The 17,500-nt window shown below is 63.7% G+C and overlaps 3 protein-coding genes across 3 annotated transcripts; 1 reads left to right on the forward strand and 2 right to left on the reverse strand.

Annotated features, from left to right (window-relative positions):
• Positions 1 to 7,468: 7,468 nt before the first annotated feature.
• EMIHUDRAFT_239705 (hypothetical protein) lies at positions 7,469 to 8,679 on the reverse strand (the record flags this gene model as incomplete). Its single annotated transcript, XM_005775798.1, has 2 exons — positions 7,469 to 7,491; positions 7,878 to 8,679. 2 exons carry the CDS (start codon positions 8,677 to 8,679, stop codon positions 7,469 to 7,471), a joined length of 825 nt encoding a protein of 274 aa, XP_005775855.1.
• A 2,225-nt stretch (positions 8,680 to 10,904) lies between these two features.
• EMIHUDRAFT_239707 (DNA helicase) lies at positions 10,905 to 13,506 on the forward strand (the record flags this gene model as incomplete). The annotated part of the gene is made up of 5 exons (XM_005775799.1): positions 10,905 to 11,104; positions 11,735 to 12,329; positions 12,549 to 12,671; positions 13,103 to 13,199; positions 13,472 to 13,506. The coding sequence occupies 5 exons, from the start codon at positions 10,905 to 10,907 to the stop codon at positions 13,504 to 13,506; spliced, it is 1,050 nt and encodes a 349-aa protein (XP_005775856.1).
• Positions 13,507 to 15,869: 2,363 nt separating this feature from the next.
• EMIHUDRAFT_239708 (hypothetical protein) lies at positions 15,870 to 17,142 on the reverse strand (the record flags this gene model as incomplete). Its single annotated transcript, XM_005775800.1, has 3 exons — positions 15,870 to 16,750; positions 16,817 to 16,935; positions 17,132 to 17,142. The coding sequence occupies 3 exons, from the start codon at positions 17,140 to 17,142 to the stop codon at positions 15,870 to 15,872; spliced, it is 1,011 nt and encodes a 336-aa protein (XP_005775857.1).
• Between the last annotated feature and the right edge of the window lie 358 nt (positions 17,143 to 17,500).

Raw genomic sequence — 17,500 nt, forward strand, 5'->3', positions numbered from 1 at the left:
CAGGTGAGAGCGAATGGCGCGGTTCTCGCCTCGCACAACAGAGAGAGAGATGCGCTCTGCATGGTGGGACATAAAAGAGAGCGAGTACTTAGGCGAGTTTGTTTGTCCCCTCGATCGACCTACGGAATACTTTTGTTGGATACGGGTGGGATTCTCCTTTGGGCTCGGACTGTGGTTTTAGGCGCCAAAAAAGGAACAAAGAAAATTCTTTCCCCCGGCGGCCTTTGCCTGACATCACCACACAAGGAACGCCATATCCCGCACAACTGTGAACGGTGGCTTGGATGTGTGCACGTCTACGGAGAGCAGTCGATCAGGTTTATCCGAGACACGGCATCTCCCGACCTCAGAAGGCAAGCCATGGCACTTTCCTCGTCCGCTCGCGCTTGCCGCGCCGCATTGCGCCCGACTATGCCGCCGCGAGCTGCACGCCTAGACCCCCGCGACGCCTATCGCTCACGGAACCCGCCGCCCCCTCACCACCCCTACCATGCGATGCGCCCTCGCTCGCCGCGCGAGCGGCTGCACCCCCCTCGGCCTCGCACCGCCTGCCTACTCCCGCTCGCAGGTACAGCCGCTGCCATCGAGGAGGCCGCGAGACGCGTCCGCTGCTGCCCATTCCACACCCTTGTCCCGCGCGAACCCGTCCAACCGCCCTCCCTCTCTTACGGCAAGAGAGCGATTCGCTCTCGCTGCTCGCCAATCGCCGCCCGGCTCCAGTCCGAGAAGACGCGAGAGAGCGTGCCGGCGGCCTCGTCTCGACGCTCACGCCGCGACGTGCGGTCCGTAGGCGCGTCGGCGTTCTCCTGCTCGACACTCTCGTCCAAACCCAGCACCCGTTGGTGCGCACCAGCCTGACGCCCCGCTCCCCGCTCGCAGGTGGATGGTGCGAGTCACCTCTGGCGCAGCGATGCTGTCGCGCTTTCTCGTCATGCTGCTGGCTTCGCTCGTCCACGGCAGGACCTGCGACCAATCGGAATGCGGTGGATGGTGGTGGTCCTCCTTCGACAGCGCAGGCTGGAGTACGTGCAAAGATGGGTGCGGCATGGCGGGCTTGTACCTCAACAGCGTCGGTGGCTGCAAGTCGCTCTACTGCCTTGAGGAGGCAAAATGCTGCCGCATCGCAGACGAGCACACCTGCAATAAGGTCGACATCCTGCTGTCGTTTGACACTCGAGGCTGGGCAAGCTGCCCGTCCAACCAGTACATGTGCCACATTCGTAGATGCATGATAAACAATCGCACGCTCGAGCCCCAAGCCATCCCACAGTGTGTGCCGCCCCAAGGGGTTTGGATGGAGTTCTCCATAACCTCGTTAGGTCCGGCCTCTGGCGGAATTCGCTACAAGTCGGTTCGGATCCCATCTGGAAGATTGAGACCGTCGATTGCTGCGGCGCAAAGGGCGGCTCCGGTTCGATGAGCAACTGCATCAACGTCGAGCTACCCCACTCGCGGGGTGCGCCGTATCGAAGCTGCCCGAGTGACTACCCGATTGCCTACTGGAATTACAACACAGCGTGCTGCAAGGAGTCCAGCTGGTCCGGTGGCAAGTGTGCCGGAAACCGCGGTACGGAGGGCAGAGATTACGTGTGGTGCGACAGTGCCTTGAAGTCAAGCGGCCCTGGATGCCGGAATCACGACGAGAATTGGGCAATCTGCCCAGGCGACAAGGTGCTGACTGGCATCTACCGTGGCGGCGGATCCGACGGGGGTCTCGACGACATCGAGATGCTACGGTGCTGCGATTACGACCCAGAGGCTCCGGCCAGTGTGGAAGTTGTCGACTGCTACGAGCCGAAGCAACAGTCGCTCGCTGGCGGCGGAACGAAGCTCACTTGGCTGACTGCGGCCGACGCTCCTCTCCCTCCCGACCGCCGTGGCTGCCTTGAGAAGAAGGCAGGAACATGCTCCAACTACGAAGACTACGGTTATGAATGCAATGCCGGTGCTTGTGCCAAGTCCCTCTGGCATGATCAGGGCAGAGGGGCGCCATTTCATTCCTACTTTTTTATCTACTGTGCCAACATTCATTTGGACAAGTGCCAAGATGGCGCATCGTGCAGTGCGTGCGATGAGTGGCGTGGAGATCGTGGTGTCCAGACTGGCTGTTTCTACGCCGATGGTGGCAGCTCTTGCTCCGGCTTCACTGACCCAAAGTACGAATGGACGTGCAAGTTGCCTGAGTGCGCGCTCGAGCTGGCGAGACTCAACGATGGCGTCCCAGGAGGCGGGGCTCCTTTCAAATGCACCTCTCCTAAAGTCGGAGTGCGAATGGACCTGTGCAAGGGCAAGAACTCGGAAGGCACGAACGCCGTCGATTCGATAGCAAGCTACAGGTGCGGCCAATGCGAGGCAGCGTCTCCGGAAACGGACATGGAGACGATGCAGGCAAAGCTGACTCACGAGAAGAGCCTCGAAGAGCACTGCTACGTGCCTCTCGAAAAGTGCCGCATCCGTTCGGTCACCGCCGACAGCGTCTTTGGACGGACGTGCCCCAGCGGCACTGAACGGGCCGGCGGCGCGCGCCCCGTCTGCCAAGAGTACGAAGGCACCGTCTGGGCCATGTGCCACGGCCAGCCGTACGAACGTTGGGGGTTCGGACCGGAGGGCATCGACCAAGCGATCCGCAACTGCGACTACGCTTACTCCAATTCGGCGGGCAACCATTACGGCTCGTTTTGCCCTGGACCCGGCGGCAAGTGCAGCGTGGTTACGCCAGGCAAGAAGAAGACCAGGTTTGACAAAGAGAGCACGGCGTGCCCGCGGGGCACGTGGTCCTGCAATGCCCGCTTTGCTCTCAAGCCCTCGGACCCGTGCGGCTCGGACGGGCGCCTCACCATCTTCCCCATCCTCAACACGTCGGAGTGCTGGTTCCCCGCGCGGTCCCCGCTCGCCCTCAAACTTGCAGATCCTGCTCAAGTCGAGGAGGCAGCTGAGATCACAGTCCAAGAGCAGTGCCTGCAGCCGCCGCTTGTCTTCTTCGCAAAAGCCCCGCCCGCTCAACCGCAGTTTGCAGAGATCAACATCCTCTCATACCCGGACGTGGTCTGCCCATCCGGCTACCGTGACGTGCTCGACGCTGGCGAGTGCGAGCAACTTGCCAATTCGAACGGTATGAGAGAGACTGGCGCCCGTTCCCCTCCCTTCAGTTTGTTACTTTTGCGTTTCCTGTGTAGGCTTGACCTGGGCAGGCAAGCTGGCGAACGACGGCAACTGGATTGACGGCTGTTTCGAGTGGTACGACACTCCGTACTCGAGCGACGGCGACAACGACCCGGTTGGATCGTCGACGAATGTTTACTGGAACAGCCGACCGGGCGCAACGACGGGCGCATTCGGTGGCCACAAGATCTGCACGATTGCCAGGCCCTCCATCCCAGGCAACTACCTCTGCGACGCCAACGATGGCGGCGATCCAAAGTACTTCTACCACGCGGCAACCGCGGCGACCGCGGCGGTCAATGCGATCGTCGACTGGGACGAAAAGGCTCAGTGTAGTAGACCACAACTCCTCCCGCTCCTCGCGCCTGTGCGCCCTCATATGAGGCACTCTGTCGGCGCAGGCGTGCAACGGCGCTTTCCTCTTTGAGCGCGACGACTTTCAGTGGGCTCCGATCCTCGACGGGAAGGTGCCGGCTGCACATCCGCAAACGTGTCTATGCTGTTACGCGTGAAGCTGCACTAGGTAAGGATGGGTAGGTAAGGTAAACTTCTCAACCGACCACTAGGTGGAGTGCCCCGAGGACCCCGGATGCGACAGCAAGTCTGCGCTCTGCCCGTGCGTCAAGGGCGACAAGACCATGGACCCGTGCCCCTACGCGCTCCTCTTTTCCCACAGCGCTCAGCGGCTGCTCACCAAACTGCTCGAGGACGACGGGAACGACGTGGATGAGATAATTCGCAAGTTGAGCGCTGCGACCAAGAAGCTTGACGACCTCGCCGATGCGCTCGCTCCACCCCCGTCAGCAGACGGACAGCGCTCGCTCCTCTTCGGTCCGCTGCCACCACGCGACCCATGCGGGCAGGGCTTCGACCCCTCTTGCGAGCAGGCGCGCGGTTTTGGAATGTGTGGCCGGGCAGACGTGTGGGCCGCGTGCAACGTCACGTGCTCCACGGATCTGGACACCTCCGGCCACCACCTGCACCGAGAGGACATCGCACTCCGGCCCGCCGACTTCACCAAGCCGATTCTCGGCGAAGCCCGGGACATGATCTGCAACGTGTGCAAGGAGCATCCGGAAGTGCCGTGCTGCCACACGCACCCGCACCCCCACGCGCATCGCGCTCGTGCACTTAACGAGGCGTGCTCCCAGAAGATGTGCGGCGCCAAGGACGGGAGCAAATGCGGTTACGCGGTCGGTGCTACCGTCGGTGGCGTTGCGAGTCTCTTCCGCCGGTACCTCCAGCAGGCCACGGAGCAAAAGGCCCGGGCAAACGGGCTCGGCAACTCCACCACCCGCATGCGCGCCTTCCCCCCGCTGACGTTCAACACCATGGTGGAGCGCGTTCAGAAGCAGAAGCAGCAGTTTGACGAGCTGGTGGACGATTACATCCGAGAGGACAACATGAACACCATCCTTGCCGGCTTCCAGAACCTCTATCACCTCACAGACGTGCAGCTTGCCGGCGAGAACAGCATCATCGACGAGACTGAGAGGCAGCTTGCCAAGCAGCTTGACTGGACCTTCGACGCCGTCGAAATCGCGCAGCAGGGACTCAACGCAATGGGCGTGAAGATGAAGGCAAAGCTGGAGGAACTGCAGACAGCGGTCGAGGACTTCATGAGAGCCCAGCTCATTTCCGGCATAATCGGCGCCCTCTTCTCGCTCGCGGAGATGTTTGTCAATCCCATGGGTGCTATCAGCGCTGCCGGAAAAGCAAACGACCTCAAGAAAGGCCTCGAGCTCGTGTCCACGATCTCCAAAGTGGGAAAGGCTGCTAAAGCCGCGGAAACAGCACTCTTCACCGGCTCGAAGTACTCGGTTTTCGTGCAGAAATTTGCTTTCTATACCACGATAATTCAAAGCGTGATCAATGGTGCGGGCGGTCTGCTCGGCTGTGCAGGCGTGGGCTGGGCGATTAATTACCGGCCGGCGGTGTGCGGCACGGCCATAAACTGGGCGAAATTGAACAAGATGCTACGGGAGGCCGATGTATCGCGGACGACGGCCGAAATCATTGACGCCACCAATCGAAGTTACCCCAATCCCGGCCAAGCCGACTTTGACAATGCTACGGAGAGCCTCATGGCCCAGGTTTCTCAGCTGTCAGATGGCTACTGGGAGGCTGCAGCCGCCGAGAAGAAGAGCTCAGTCAGCATCTTTCTTACAGGAACAGTCGGAGGCTCTTACGGGGCACGTTACGCGAACGACTATCGCGACCTCACGGTCGCCGAGGCGCAGTACGGCAAAGATTACGCGGCCGCGGTCAAGGTCATGGTGAGTGTTATGCAGAAGCAGGCGATGCTCGCGGTCCAGCGCCGCGCCAACGACGCGTCACGCGAGGCGGTAGAGCGTATGGTGAACCAGTCCGAGTGCAAGATCCTCGACATGGAGAAACAGAAGCAGCTGCTTGCGATGCAAATCACCCAGCTGGCCATGACGCTTCAGGACACGATGCGGCTGGTCTGCGAGGCGCTCGCCTACCAGATGACTGAGCAGTACACCAAGTGCCTCGCCAAGGAGGACGGCAACGACATCAAGCAGCTATGCGACCGCTATGAGGGCGGCGGTCGTTGGTCTCAGCTTGTCGAGCCCTTCCTCTCCGAGCCGAATGGGAAGCAAACGATGGAAGCCGAGCAGTACTTAAAGGAAACGCTGCAAACGCTCAAGGAGACGAAACTGGCGGCTGCGCAGCTCGCTGTCCAAAAGGAGCTCTGGGACAGACAGACCACCAGCTTGCTCCGGATCAACATCACCGAGTTCAACACCACGACTGCCATCGTCGACGTGAAAACGAATGAAGTCGTCCTGTGCGACGACACCGAGGAGAACAAGGACTACATCTTGACGGGGGACTCGTCGTGCGCAGAAGCGGACCTGGCTGGCACCGGCTTCGCCTGCTGCCGGCTCGAGGAGGTTACCACGGCCGAGGTGCCCGCCGACGGGACCGACTTCCCCAAGACGCCGTTCGCGACGAGCGCCGCCTGGCAAGCCTTCAAGGACCCCAACTCTGACACGTACGGCAAGCTCACGTTCCGCCTTGATCAGGATTCCTTCCCTGTGGATATGTCGGGCGCGTGTGGCCTCTTTCTACGCGGTGCGTTGGTGTACTTCAACAGCCCCGGCGACACGCGAATCACCGCCCGCCAGGGCCAGTATGTCCTCCCGCAGCTTCAGCCTTCCAGCAACTTTGTGCAGCGCTTCCGAAACCGCGAGTTGGTCGACGGAGAGCCACAATTTACGGATGTCGAGTTCGCGGCACCGACGGTCGACAATGAGCGCTTCGCGGAAACAGACGACTCATCCTACAAGTTTGTGGTCCAGCTCGAAAATGTCGACTATCTCCCTGGCGAGGATGTTGCCTGCAAGAGAGGCCGGCTCCCGCGTGTCGACGTCTTCAACAGGTTCTCATTCCTTTGCGACGAGTACAATCAGCAGTACCTCCCACCAGGCACCTGCCCCGCGACGTGGTGCCTCGGCAACACCAAGCTCGCGGACGGCTACCTCGAGGAGTACTTCGCCACGCCGCCAGAGTTTGCAAAGGATCCCGTCAGTCCCTTCAACCCGCCGCCCCTCTACGCCTCGTGGTCGCTCTCGGTACGCAACGAGGCCACCGGCGACGCCCAAGACCTCGACCTCAGCGGCGTCGAGTCCATCCACATGCAGCTGTGCGCAGCTGGGTAGATGCTGTGCGGACGCCCGCCGCATCACCACCGCACGCCTAGCACCGCCTCCTCACAGTTCAGAAGGTCTCGTCCTAACCATGATAAGCGCCCGTGCGTTTGTGCGACGATGCGTAGGTATTACATTAAGCAGCGGTGCGGCGTGAAGGTGCGCGGCCAGTTCGCTGATCCCGTATGCAAGTTGGAGCTCTGAGGCGACTACAATTTTTGGTAACCAATTCCCAGCCGCTCGAAGCTCCACCACGAACTTTGAGCCGTTCTTAGATTTTGGGTATGGCAATGCCACAAGAGACAAGGGTTGGGCGTGCTCCTCACTCCCTTCGTTGCGTTCCTTTGGCACGGGCGCTTCATGTAACATGCTGAGGCTTGCTCCGCCTCCGAGGAGCCTACAGACCGTATCATAGGCCCTAGGCAACGCGACGGTTCATCTATGGAAGTGACATGGACAATGGCGAATGTATGGGGGAGTCGAAATACGGCAGGTGCCCCTGTAGCACCACGGGCGCGTCCTGCTCATGCTGATGCTGATGCGATGTCCCCTGCGCGCGGCTGGGGTTCGGGACCGTGGAGCGTGGCGGGAACACAAGGTACGTTAGGTCTCTTCTGCTCACCATTCACAGCGGTTTACGGCTTCACTCCGCTCTGCCCTGTGCGAATGTGTTGTCAATTCTTTTCAGCGTTAAGGCAGCGTTAAGACACAGCGTTAAGACACAGCGTTTGCCCAATGGTGCCAAGGCCGCAAGGGCACGCACACAACAGCAGAAACAACACACACTGATTCTCCCGATGAAAAAAAACAAAAAGTAATACGAAGGACCGCTCGCAGAGGACTATTGGGTTTGTACTATTAACAACGAAGGCGCTCTCAAAAAAGAAAATAATGCCGCTGCCCGAAAACCTGGGCCAATTTGACCGGGACGTACATGAAGGGGCTTCACAATGTTATGTCACTATCATACCCACGACCCGGGGTACCCGAGCGTTTACGAGCGTCTACAAGGCGGAGCCGCTGGAGGGCCTCCTCCAGTGGCACCCACCCAGTCGCGCTCGAGGTACGGGAGGAGCTTCGCCTTGCAGCTGTAATACAGTTTCTCGAAGCAGGCTGCCCGATCCAAAAGAATGGCACAGATGTCCTCGTGGGCGAGCTGAATCCCGTAAACGTCCCGCATATCATCGAATTGCGCCTGGTTCAGGCCGGCGTCGATCACCCGACGTTCGAAGACGCTTTCCCGATCGCTGTCCGAAGACGCGTCGTCGGGACGGGAGTCGCTGGCAGGCAGGTCCTCGACAGCCGGCTCCTCCTCGACCGCGGGCTCCTCTGGCGTCGGCACGTCCTGCAAAGTTTCTGGAACGACAGCGAGAAGCGCCTCCGCGCCCGCCTGCCGCCGCTTGCACTTGCCCAACTCCTTGTCCACGCCGCTCGCGTGTGTCTCGAGCCGCTTGCCGTACACGACCGCCTGCTCGAGTCGCGCGCCCGCCAGCTCGCCGCGTAGGTCCCACACAAGGTACGCCAGCGCAGCCTTCTTCAGGTTCTTTATCTGGAGAGCCATCAGCGCGCCGCGCCGCTGCGACAAAAAGAGCGTGTTTACGGCAGCTTTCGCGGCGATGATGATGCCGTTGGTGACCTCGCCGACGATGCTGACCTCGTTGGAGGGTGCGGGGACGGGATGGTTGCCGAGGAGCATGGTCTCGAGGCGATTTAAGAGCGCGGTGGGCTCCAAGGCGAGCTGCGCCGAACTGGAGCGAGTCGGCCGCGCCCGAATTGCTGGCGCCGCATCGGCGCCGAACGAGTCCGACACGACCGCGGTCTTCTCCACCGGCTCGAGGTTCGCCATCCGCGGCGCTGCACCGCGGATTCGAACGGCTGCTCGCTCCTGCTCGGCGGCTGGCCAGTCAGCCGGGCGCTTCGAGAGGGCGGTCGCCGTCGGTGCACATCGACGATCATGGCGAGCGTGCAAGTTGGAGGCGACTACAATTTTTGGTAACCAATTCCCAGCCGCTCGAAGCTCTACCACGAACTTTGAGCCGTTCTTAAATTTTGGGCATTGGCAATGCCACAAGAGACGAGGGTTGGGAGTGCTCCTCACTCCCTTCGTTGCGTTCCCTTTGGCACGGGCGCTTCATGTAACATGCTGAGGCTTGCTCCGCCTCCGAGGAGCCTACACCGTATAATCACAGGCCTAATGAAACAGGAATTTCCTTCACATTCTGCCTACCTGGGCAACGCGACGGTGCATCTATGGATGTGACAAGGAGATACAAACGGGAAATTAGATGGACAAGCTTGACGTAAAACTTAATATTTTTTGTAATAATTTTGTAATAACTTTTTGTATACGGCCCTCCAGCTCCACCTCGCCCTTGCCGCCGCCACGGCTTTTACGTTTTAGCCGGCAGCGGTGGAGCGAGCAATAGCCGATTTGCGCCGCAGGCGCTCAGCGCCGCAGGCGCTGACAAGGCACCCACCACCGCTCGCCCAAAAGCCGCATGGGTGTGTGTGTTCTGCTCAAAGCTCCACACACAACGCAAGTCTGGCACTGAAACACAGTCTCATGTCGACGAGAAGAACCTGCGCACAGGGCCGCAGAAGCATGTGCAAGGAATGGCCTCGACCCAGACGACTCCCAGACACAGGAGCCGAGGAGGGCCACAGAACGTGAACGTTGGTGCCCGACCATTTGGCGGCCGGCGAAATTTATTTCTTTTATTATTTTACACAGTGGAGACCAGCTGGCTGAGTCTGTGTGTCTGACCGCCACGCACCACACCGGCGCCCAACACACTCGCACGCTCTCGCTAGCGACTATTCCCGGGCTTACCACCCCGGCCCAAGAGCCGGCGCGCGGCTGCCTCGAGGCGGCTGCCCGCTAGCGAGCCGCGATGCGCCTGCCGCCCGCCGTGGCCGACGCCCCGCCCCGCCCCCGCCTCATCTACCGTCTCACGAGTTGCCGAACGGGGATACGTACGCGTACGCGAGCTCTCCATCATTGAGCGGCGTGCGCCGGGCGCGGACAGGGGCGGTGTCGGCGGCCGGGCGCGGCGCCGCGGGGAGGCAGTGATACTGTAAGCTCGCAGAGCCAGAGGGAAAGGCGGAGAGGCGAGCGAGGTCGCGCCCGGCGGGACCGACTGGGTGTCTGGGTCCCTCTCTCTCCTGCACAACTTCCCCGTCTCACACATACGCCAACGGCCGATCGCCGAGAGGTGTCACAGCGTATGTATATTATTTAACAAAGCATTCCTCGCTCGTACGTGTCAGCGTGTAACCCTGCCAGGGCCTCCGCCTCGGCGATCGCGCGGGCGAGCCCTCGCTCAGCCGCCGCGCGCCTCGCCAGCTCCGGCTCCGCCTCGACGAGCCACCGCCACAACTGCCGCGCGGCCGCGAGGTCTCTGCTCTCGGGCGAGGCCGCCGCGTCGTCCCGCCGGCAGTCGACGAAGTACTCGCTCCGCCACGCACGCACCCCTCCGCCGCCTCCGTGGCCTTCGTCCGAGAGCGCCGCCCACAGGACCGTGGCGGCGCCCTGCTGCGGCGTGCGGAAGAGGCGGCGCGAGGCGCCCGAGGCCTCGAGCAGGCGGCAGAGGGGCGCGCCGAGCTGCCTGCGCAGCATCGGCGTCCAGACGACCCCTGGGTGGCAGTCCCTCACCGCCGGGCCCCCGCTCGCGGCGCTCGCGGCGCGCAAGAGCAGCGACACGTGCATCAACCCGCGGAGCGACGCGGATCGCGCGCGTGTGCCCCTGCGACAAGACGAGACGGGAATAGGAGAAGCGAACGTCGATGTTTTTGCTGCCGCGGCCGCGCCGCGACCTCCCGTTTGTTTTGGCGCCGATGCAGCGCCGTCTCTCGCCGCGCGAGATGGCGCCGCCGCGGCGTTGGCGCCGCGATCAACCGCGCTCCAGCGAGCGGTGTTTAGCCGCTACCGACATCACAGTTGGCGACGGCGTCTCGAGAAGAAAATTGTCGAGGATAAGAAATCAAAAAAAGAAATCGCGAAGGCGAGCCCCGTTCGCGGCAGCTGCGGCGGCCCCCCCCCCCCCCAGCGTGCAAGTACCGGTGGAGGCCGCCATGTCCGACACAGAGGACGATCTCGCCGAAGAGGCCTTCGCGCACGAGCAGGAACTGCTGGCGCGGGAGGCCGCACTGGCGGCAGCGGATGCTGCACAGGAGGCAGCGGAGGCCGAAGAGGCGGAGCGGCAGGCAAAGCGAGCGCGCCACGGCGACGCTGCGGGCTCGTCGCTGCCGAGAGGCGACGCTGCGGGCTCTTCGTCGCTGCCGAGAGGCGACGCTGCGGGCTCGTCATCGCTGCCGAGAGGCGACGCTGCGGGCTCGTCGTCGCTGCCGAGAGGCGACGACGACGACGACGTGAGCCCCACGCAGGAGAGGGCCTTCGCGCCCGAGCAGCAGCGCGCCTTTGACGAGGGACTCGGTGGCAGCAACCTCTTCATCACGGGCGGCCCAGGCACGGGCAAATCCTTCACCGTGCGCCGCATCATCGCGGCGCTCGAGGAGAAGAATGGCAGCGGCTCAGTGCTGACATGGGCACCCACCGGCGTGGCGGCGATCCTCGTGGGCGGCCAGACGATGCAGTCGACGCCGGGTCCGGGCGTGCCCGGCTCCTCCACGGGCTTCGAGAAGGTGTGGGGCAGCAAGAAGTACTGGCGCGAGGTGCGCACGCTCGTGCTCGACGAGGTGTCGATGGCGGACGCCGAGTTCATCGACTGGATAGAGGCGCATGTCCGCGAACTCGTCGCGAGGGAGGGCAAGCAGTACAGCCCGTGGGCCAAGGCGGACCAGCCCTTTGGCGGGCTGCAGCTCATCTTCGTGGGCGACTTCTGCCAGCTGCCGCCCGTGCCGGTGAGCGAGGTGTCGCTCGCCAGCCCACAGGTGCTGCAGAGCTGGGAGCGGGCCAGCCGGACGCAGTGTGGCGGCTGGCTCGAGCGCGTCAAGGTGCCCGTCGGCTGCAAGGAGACCAAGGGCAAGTGGGCCTTCCAGACGTGCTGCTGGCGCGACGCGCGCTTCGAGTGCATCGAGCTCCAAAAGTGCTACCGCACCGGCGACCCGATCCTGCTGAACGCGCTGCACGAGCTCCGTCGAGGTCACGCCTCGCACCCCGCCGTCCAGCGGCTGGTGCAAGCCACGCAGCGCCCGCTGCCGCCGCGAGGCGACGGCATTAAGCCGACCGTGCTCTACGCGACCAAGAAGGCCGTCGAGGCCGAGAACCGCGATGAGCTGCGCAGGCTCGACCCCGCGACGGAGCACGTCTACAAGGCGCTCGACTGCGAGGAGCCCGACCTCGACTCGCACCCGCCGCCAGACCCCAACCCAAACATCTCGCCGAACGAGCGCCAAAAGTTCGCCGAGAATTGCGCCGCCCCCGACGAGCTGCAGCTGCGGCTCGGCGCGCAGGTGATGCTCATCAAGAACGAGGTCGTCTCGCTCGCCGCCGACGTCGACCCCGCCTGCCGCCGAGCCGCCCACCGCAGCCGGCTGGTGAATGGCTCGCGAGGCGTCGTCGTCGGCTTCCGCCGCAAGACACCGAACGACGACCCCGCGTTCGCTCGCACGCCAGGCGGCGGCGAGGACAGCGGCGAGGACGGCGGTCGCGAGGACAGCGGCGGGGATTGCGGCGGCGGCGGCGGCGGCGGCGGCGGCGGCGGCGGCGGCGGCGGCGGCGGCAGCGGCGGCGGCGGGTCGGACGGCCTGCCAAAGGACTGGGCGGCGGCGACGGACGAGGAGACGAGCCGCACGTACTACTACCGCGTCTCCAATCCGAGCGAGGTGGTGTGGGAGAAGCCACATGGCGACGAGGACGATGCGACGCTCTATCCGGAGGTGAAGTTCACAAACGGCCGCACGAAGCTCGTCGTTCCGGAGACCTTCGAGCAGGCACCCGCACCGCCCCCCTCCCCCCCCCCCACCACCCACCCACCCACCCCACCCCCCGCATTTGCAAATGCCTCACGCCTGCGCTCATTCCACCACAGAAGTTCTTTCGGCGCGGAAAGCTCAAGCGCGCCCAGCTGCCGCTGGCACTGGCTTGGGCGCTCACGATCCACAAGGGCCAGGGCCAGTCGCTCGACTTCGTCGTCGTCGACCTCAAGGGCTGCTTCACCGACGGCCAGGCGTACGTGGCCGTGAGCCGCGCGGTCAAGCTGGAGGCCATGCAGATCCGCAACTTCTCGGCGGGAGCGGTGCGGTCGAGCAGGGCCATCGACCTCTTCTACCGCCACCTCCGCGCTGGCACGCTCGAGGCGCACCTCCAGGCGCAGCCGCTCTGGTGGCACGCCGTGCTCGACCCGAGGCTGCCCGCGGGGTGGAAGGACCTCTACCGCCGCCAGCCGCACTTTCGCCGCTGGGAGCGTGACCACCCGCCGACGAATGCTGCCGGCCCGCCGCCGCCGCCCGCTGCGCCACCCGGGCCGCCGCCCGGGCCGCCGCCCCCGCACATGCCGCCGTCGCAGCCGTCGCAGCCGCCAAGGCAGCCGGCGGCTCCCGCCCACGCCCCGCCGGTGGCGGCCTATGCGCCGCCGCCTGCTGCCCACGTACAGCCGCCGGCTGCCGCGGCAGTCGCGCCGCCGCGGCCTCCACCGCCCGCGCCGCTGCCGGCCTTCTCGTTCACCCTGTGTGTCAAGGGCTGCGCGCCGCGCCGCCCGGCCAAGCCGGGTGAGTATCGGCCAGGGCGCAGGTGGGACTCGTGCTGTATGGAGTGCGCAACGGGCCGCGGCTACCACTCGCAGGAGTGCGAGCAGCGTTTTGCGCAGTACAATGCCGCGCAGGAGCCAGGAGAGGTAGGGTAGCAGCTTTGTGCGGTACGGTGTGTGTGGAGTGTGGCATTTGTGGTACACCGCACGGTCCAGCGTCCGTAGCGCGTAAGCCGTACCCAGTCGACGGGGATGGCTCCGCGCTTCCGGGCTACGGCTTTATCCTACACACCAGATGAGCACCAGAGGAGCCATAGCATCGTCTAGAGACGGCTGGATACATGAGCACGGAGCAGGCCGCTCCCGGCCCCACGCTGCGCCCACGGCCCGCGCGGCCGGCGCAGCCGCCCGGGAGCTCAGGCGCTACCGCTCCGCTTGCGCATGGTAGCGGCCTACGGTCCGCATCCTGCCGTCCGGACAACCGAGCCCACAACAATCGGCGTCGGACAACCGATCCCAACACCCTCCGCCCAGCCCGGCCCAGGGGTCGCCGTCCGCGAGGCACCAGCCGCGACACCATCCGCCGGTGCCGCCGAGGCCGGTGCACTCAGCCCCAGCGGGCAGGCGCTTGCCGCCGCAGAGCTGGCGTCGCACCAGAGGCAGTGCGCGAGCGTGCAGCCTTTGCTTTCGTGCAGGTGCAGAACCCTGGAGTGCAGCCGCAAATGTACTCTCACGCTGTCCATGCAGCAGAAGATCATCGAGGCCGCTCGCGAGCACATGCCCGAGCTCCTCCGTGGCGAGCGCCCGACTCTCCTCAGCGGCAGGCGCCTCGCCGTCGCCGCCGACTCGCTCAAGCTCGCCGATCGCGACGGCAAGCTGACGCCGCAGCAGGTGCGGACGCAGAGCATCATCGGCCACCTCAAGTTCGTCGAGCGTGTCCAGCCGAAGCTCTGTCTGGTCCTCCACCGCCTCTCGTGCGTGATGTCTGCGCCGCCGCCGGCCGCCTACGACGTCGCGCGCGCCGCCCTCAACATGGCCTACGAGCATAGGGACGACGGGATCACGTACGGCGGGCCTCGCGCTGTCGCCGAGCTTCAGGGGCACATGCAGGCCCACATCGCGGGGCTCGACTCGCACGCGCCCGCCGATCTCGCTGCCGCCGCCGACGCCACGTGGAACGGGGACCTCGACCTCTACGGCATCGTCCTCACGTGCTTTGGCGCCGCCGCCTACCACTCGACTGCAGGTTGGCCTGATCGTCGACTCGTCGCACGAGTGCGAGGCTATCGCCACCGCCTCTCGGACAACAAGGCCAACGTCCTCGTCGCCAACAATGCCATGTCCGCGTCGCGCTCGCGCCACTTCCTCCGCCGGTACCACACGCTCCAGCGCCGCATGGCCGAGGGCGAGTGCCGCATCGTCAAGATCGCAGACGACCTCATGCCCGCCGACTTCCTCACCAAGTGGGTCGCGCGCGACAAGCTGAAGCGCAGCGTCGACTTCCCAGTGGATGTGTCCGATTTCCGACGTCCCTGTCAAAATGTGCGTGACGTCCGATCCTTTGTAATCGTCTAGAGACGCTGGATACATGAGCACGGAGCAGGCCTGCACAAGACCCGCACCCGCTCCCACTCCGGCGTGGGGAGTGCCAGGCGGGGCGGCGAGCGGAGATGGAGTGTGCTGCTCGCTCAGGCACCGCCCACTGACCATGTTGGTCGACGGTGGGTGTATGCTGTTGAGCGTGCGGCTGCGCTGGATCGTTTGTAGCTGAGCTACCATGCACAAGACCCGCACCCGCTCCCACTCCGGCGTGGGGAGTGCCAGGCGGGGCGGCGAGCGGAGATGGAGAGGGCGGTGCTTCGTTGTTGCGCGAGAGCGGTGAAAGCCAGTCTCCGAGGTCGTCTTGCTCCATAGGATTCGAACAATACGAAGGGACGCACGGACTAATTGATATACGAAACTAATCGGCGGTTATTATTAGCATCCAACGGAGCGCGTGAATGGGCTACCCGTAGTGGGGTAGGCGCAAGGCCGCTCCCGGCCCCACGCTGCGCCCACGGCCCGCGCGGCCGGCGCAGCCGCCCGGGAGCTCAGGCGCTACCGCTCCGCTTGCGCAACTCCCCAAGGGTGCAGACCCCGTGCCGCACGGTGCGCGTCTTATTGTGGTAAGTGACTTTGGAAACTTCTTTTCGCGTGTTGGGTAGGGTATCGACTAGCTGCCTAAACATGCAGATACGGGCCGGGGCGCGCGGCCGCGCCGCGCGCGCGCCGGCGCCACGGGCCATAGCGCGCCGGAGCGAAGAGCCGACGCCAAGACAAGACTTGCGCTCTCTCTCTCGAGTCTCTCCCGAGAAATGAAGGTAACGGGTGCGAATCCACCGTATGGTCCCTATTGCTCGCCAACGACCCGGATGCTGCGAGGGAAGCCGCTGATAGGGAAGTCGCCAAAGTCAGAACGCCACCACACCTGCAGCTGCGGCGTCCCCTGCTCGGCCGATGAGATGTTGAACTCTCGCCCAGTTAGCTCCTGCTCCGTGCCGTTGAACTTGACCACAAAGCGCCCCTCTAGTGAAGGGACAAATGGCTGCTCGCTAAAGGCCGCCTCAGCCTCGTCACGCAACTCCTTCAGCTCGACGGAAGACACGCAATCGCGACGGTCCTCGATAATTTTGCGCAAGACTGGCTCGGACATGGTGGAGAAATCGAGTCGGTGCTCCCGCATCTCGATTTGCATGGGACTTGCGGTGCCTGCCACGAGGTTCGTCAGCTGCTTGATGCGCCATAGCTTTGCGTGAACCAGGTGGATGAGTCGACCAATCGTCAGCTTCCCGGCGTGGCTTTTCAAGTACTCTGTCGTCCCCTCGCGAAGCTCGGGGATCGATGAGCTGACAAAGGGATCCAAAGAGCCGAGACCCGGCGGATTGACTCGCACCTTTGGCACATCTCGCAAGGCGGCATTCTCGAGGATGCCATCTTTCCACAGCTTTTCCGACTCGAGAGCAAAGGAGATCAGCCGAGCAGCCCAGGAGAGTCCGTTGTCGCGTGGCACCGAGAGAGAGGGACTCTCGAGCCCGGTGCCAAGCGAGGCGATCATCTCAACAAAGTTGTCAGCGCGGCTGTGTAGCTGGAACTCGGTCGCAAACTTGACGGCCAGCTTGGCGGGGCAGTTGGCTTGGATGCCGCCGTCGACAAAGGTTCGATTGGGCGTCCCGTTGGCAGTCGTGACTATCATCGGGTCGAAATACGTCGGCGCGGCCGAGGTGGCACGGGCTGCGAGCCAGGCAGGTCCACACATGAAGTCGGTATGCACTATCGAATATCTCGGCGGGTAGCTACCAAATACCACCGTCGCTTCTTTCGACATGTCGAAGGTTGTGCACATGACGTACGGCGGACTATCCTTTCGAGCCAGCATAGGAGCGTTCCCGAGCAACGTCTGGAGAGCCTGCTTGAACCTGAACGAGTCGCAAGTAGAGCTACCCGTCACCCGGCGGAATGTAGCGACGAAGCCGGGTACGTCAAGGATGCGGGCAGCCTCGATGGCAGGGTGATGGAGCTTGGCTACAGTTGTAACCTTGAGCACTTGAGCACTTGATAGGGTCGATTCCGCATGGTACGGGACCCCTCGATCGTAGGGTCCCTAGTTGTAACCTCGGAGCCATAGTGTGCTGTCTCCTACAGCCATCTTACTTACCTACGCACAGGAGCGGGCGGACGTCTCGTCGTTCCTGCGTGCACACGCCAAGGACCTCTCGCGTGCGTGTGGCACTGACACGGAGCTCGCCGCCTTCGTGGACTCCTTCCGCCGCAGGTGGTACTGGCCATTTCGACTGGCCATTCTAGTCGGCGCAATGGTCGGACTGTGTTTCGCCTTCCCATCAATCAAAACCTGGGCACAAGGCAAGCTTCGCGAGGGGCCCCCGTGCGAGAGACGGAGAGAGCCGCGATGGATCTCCCCCGGGGCACGAGCGGCCGGATCGGCTGAATCAGCTGTCTTCTACTGCCCCGCCGGCCGGAGAT

Source organism: Emiliania huxleyi (assembly GCF_000372725.1).
Source record: "Emiliania huxleyi CCMP1516 unplaced genomic scaffold EMIHUscaffold_293, whole genome shotgun sequence".
NCBI lineage: Eukaryota > Haptophyta > Isochrysidales > Noelaerhabdaceae > Emiliania > Emiliania huxleyi.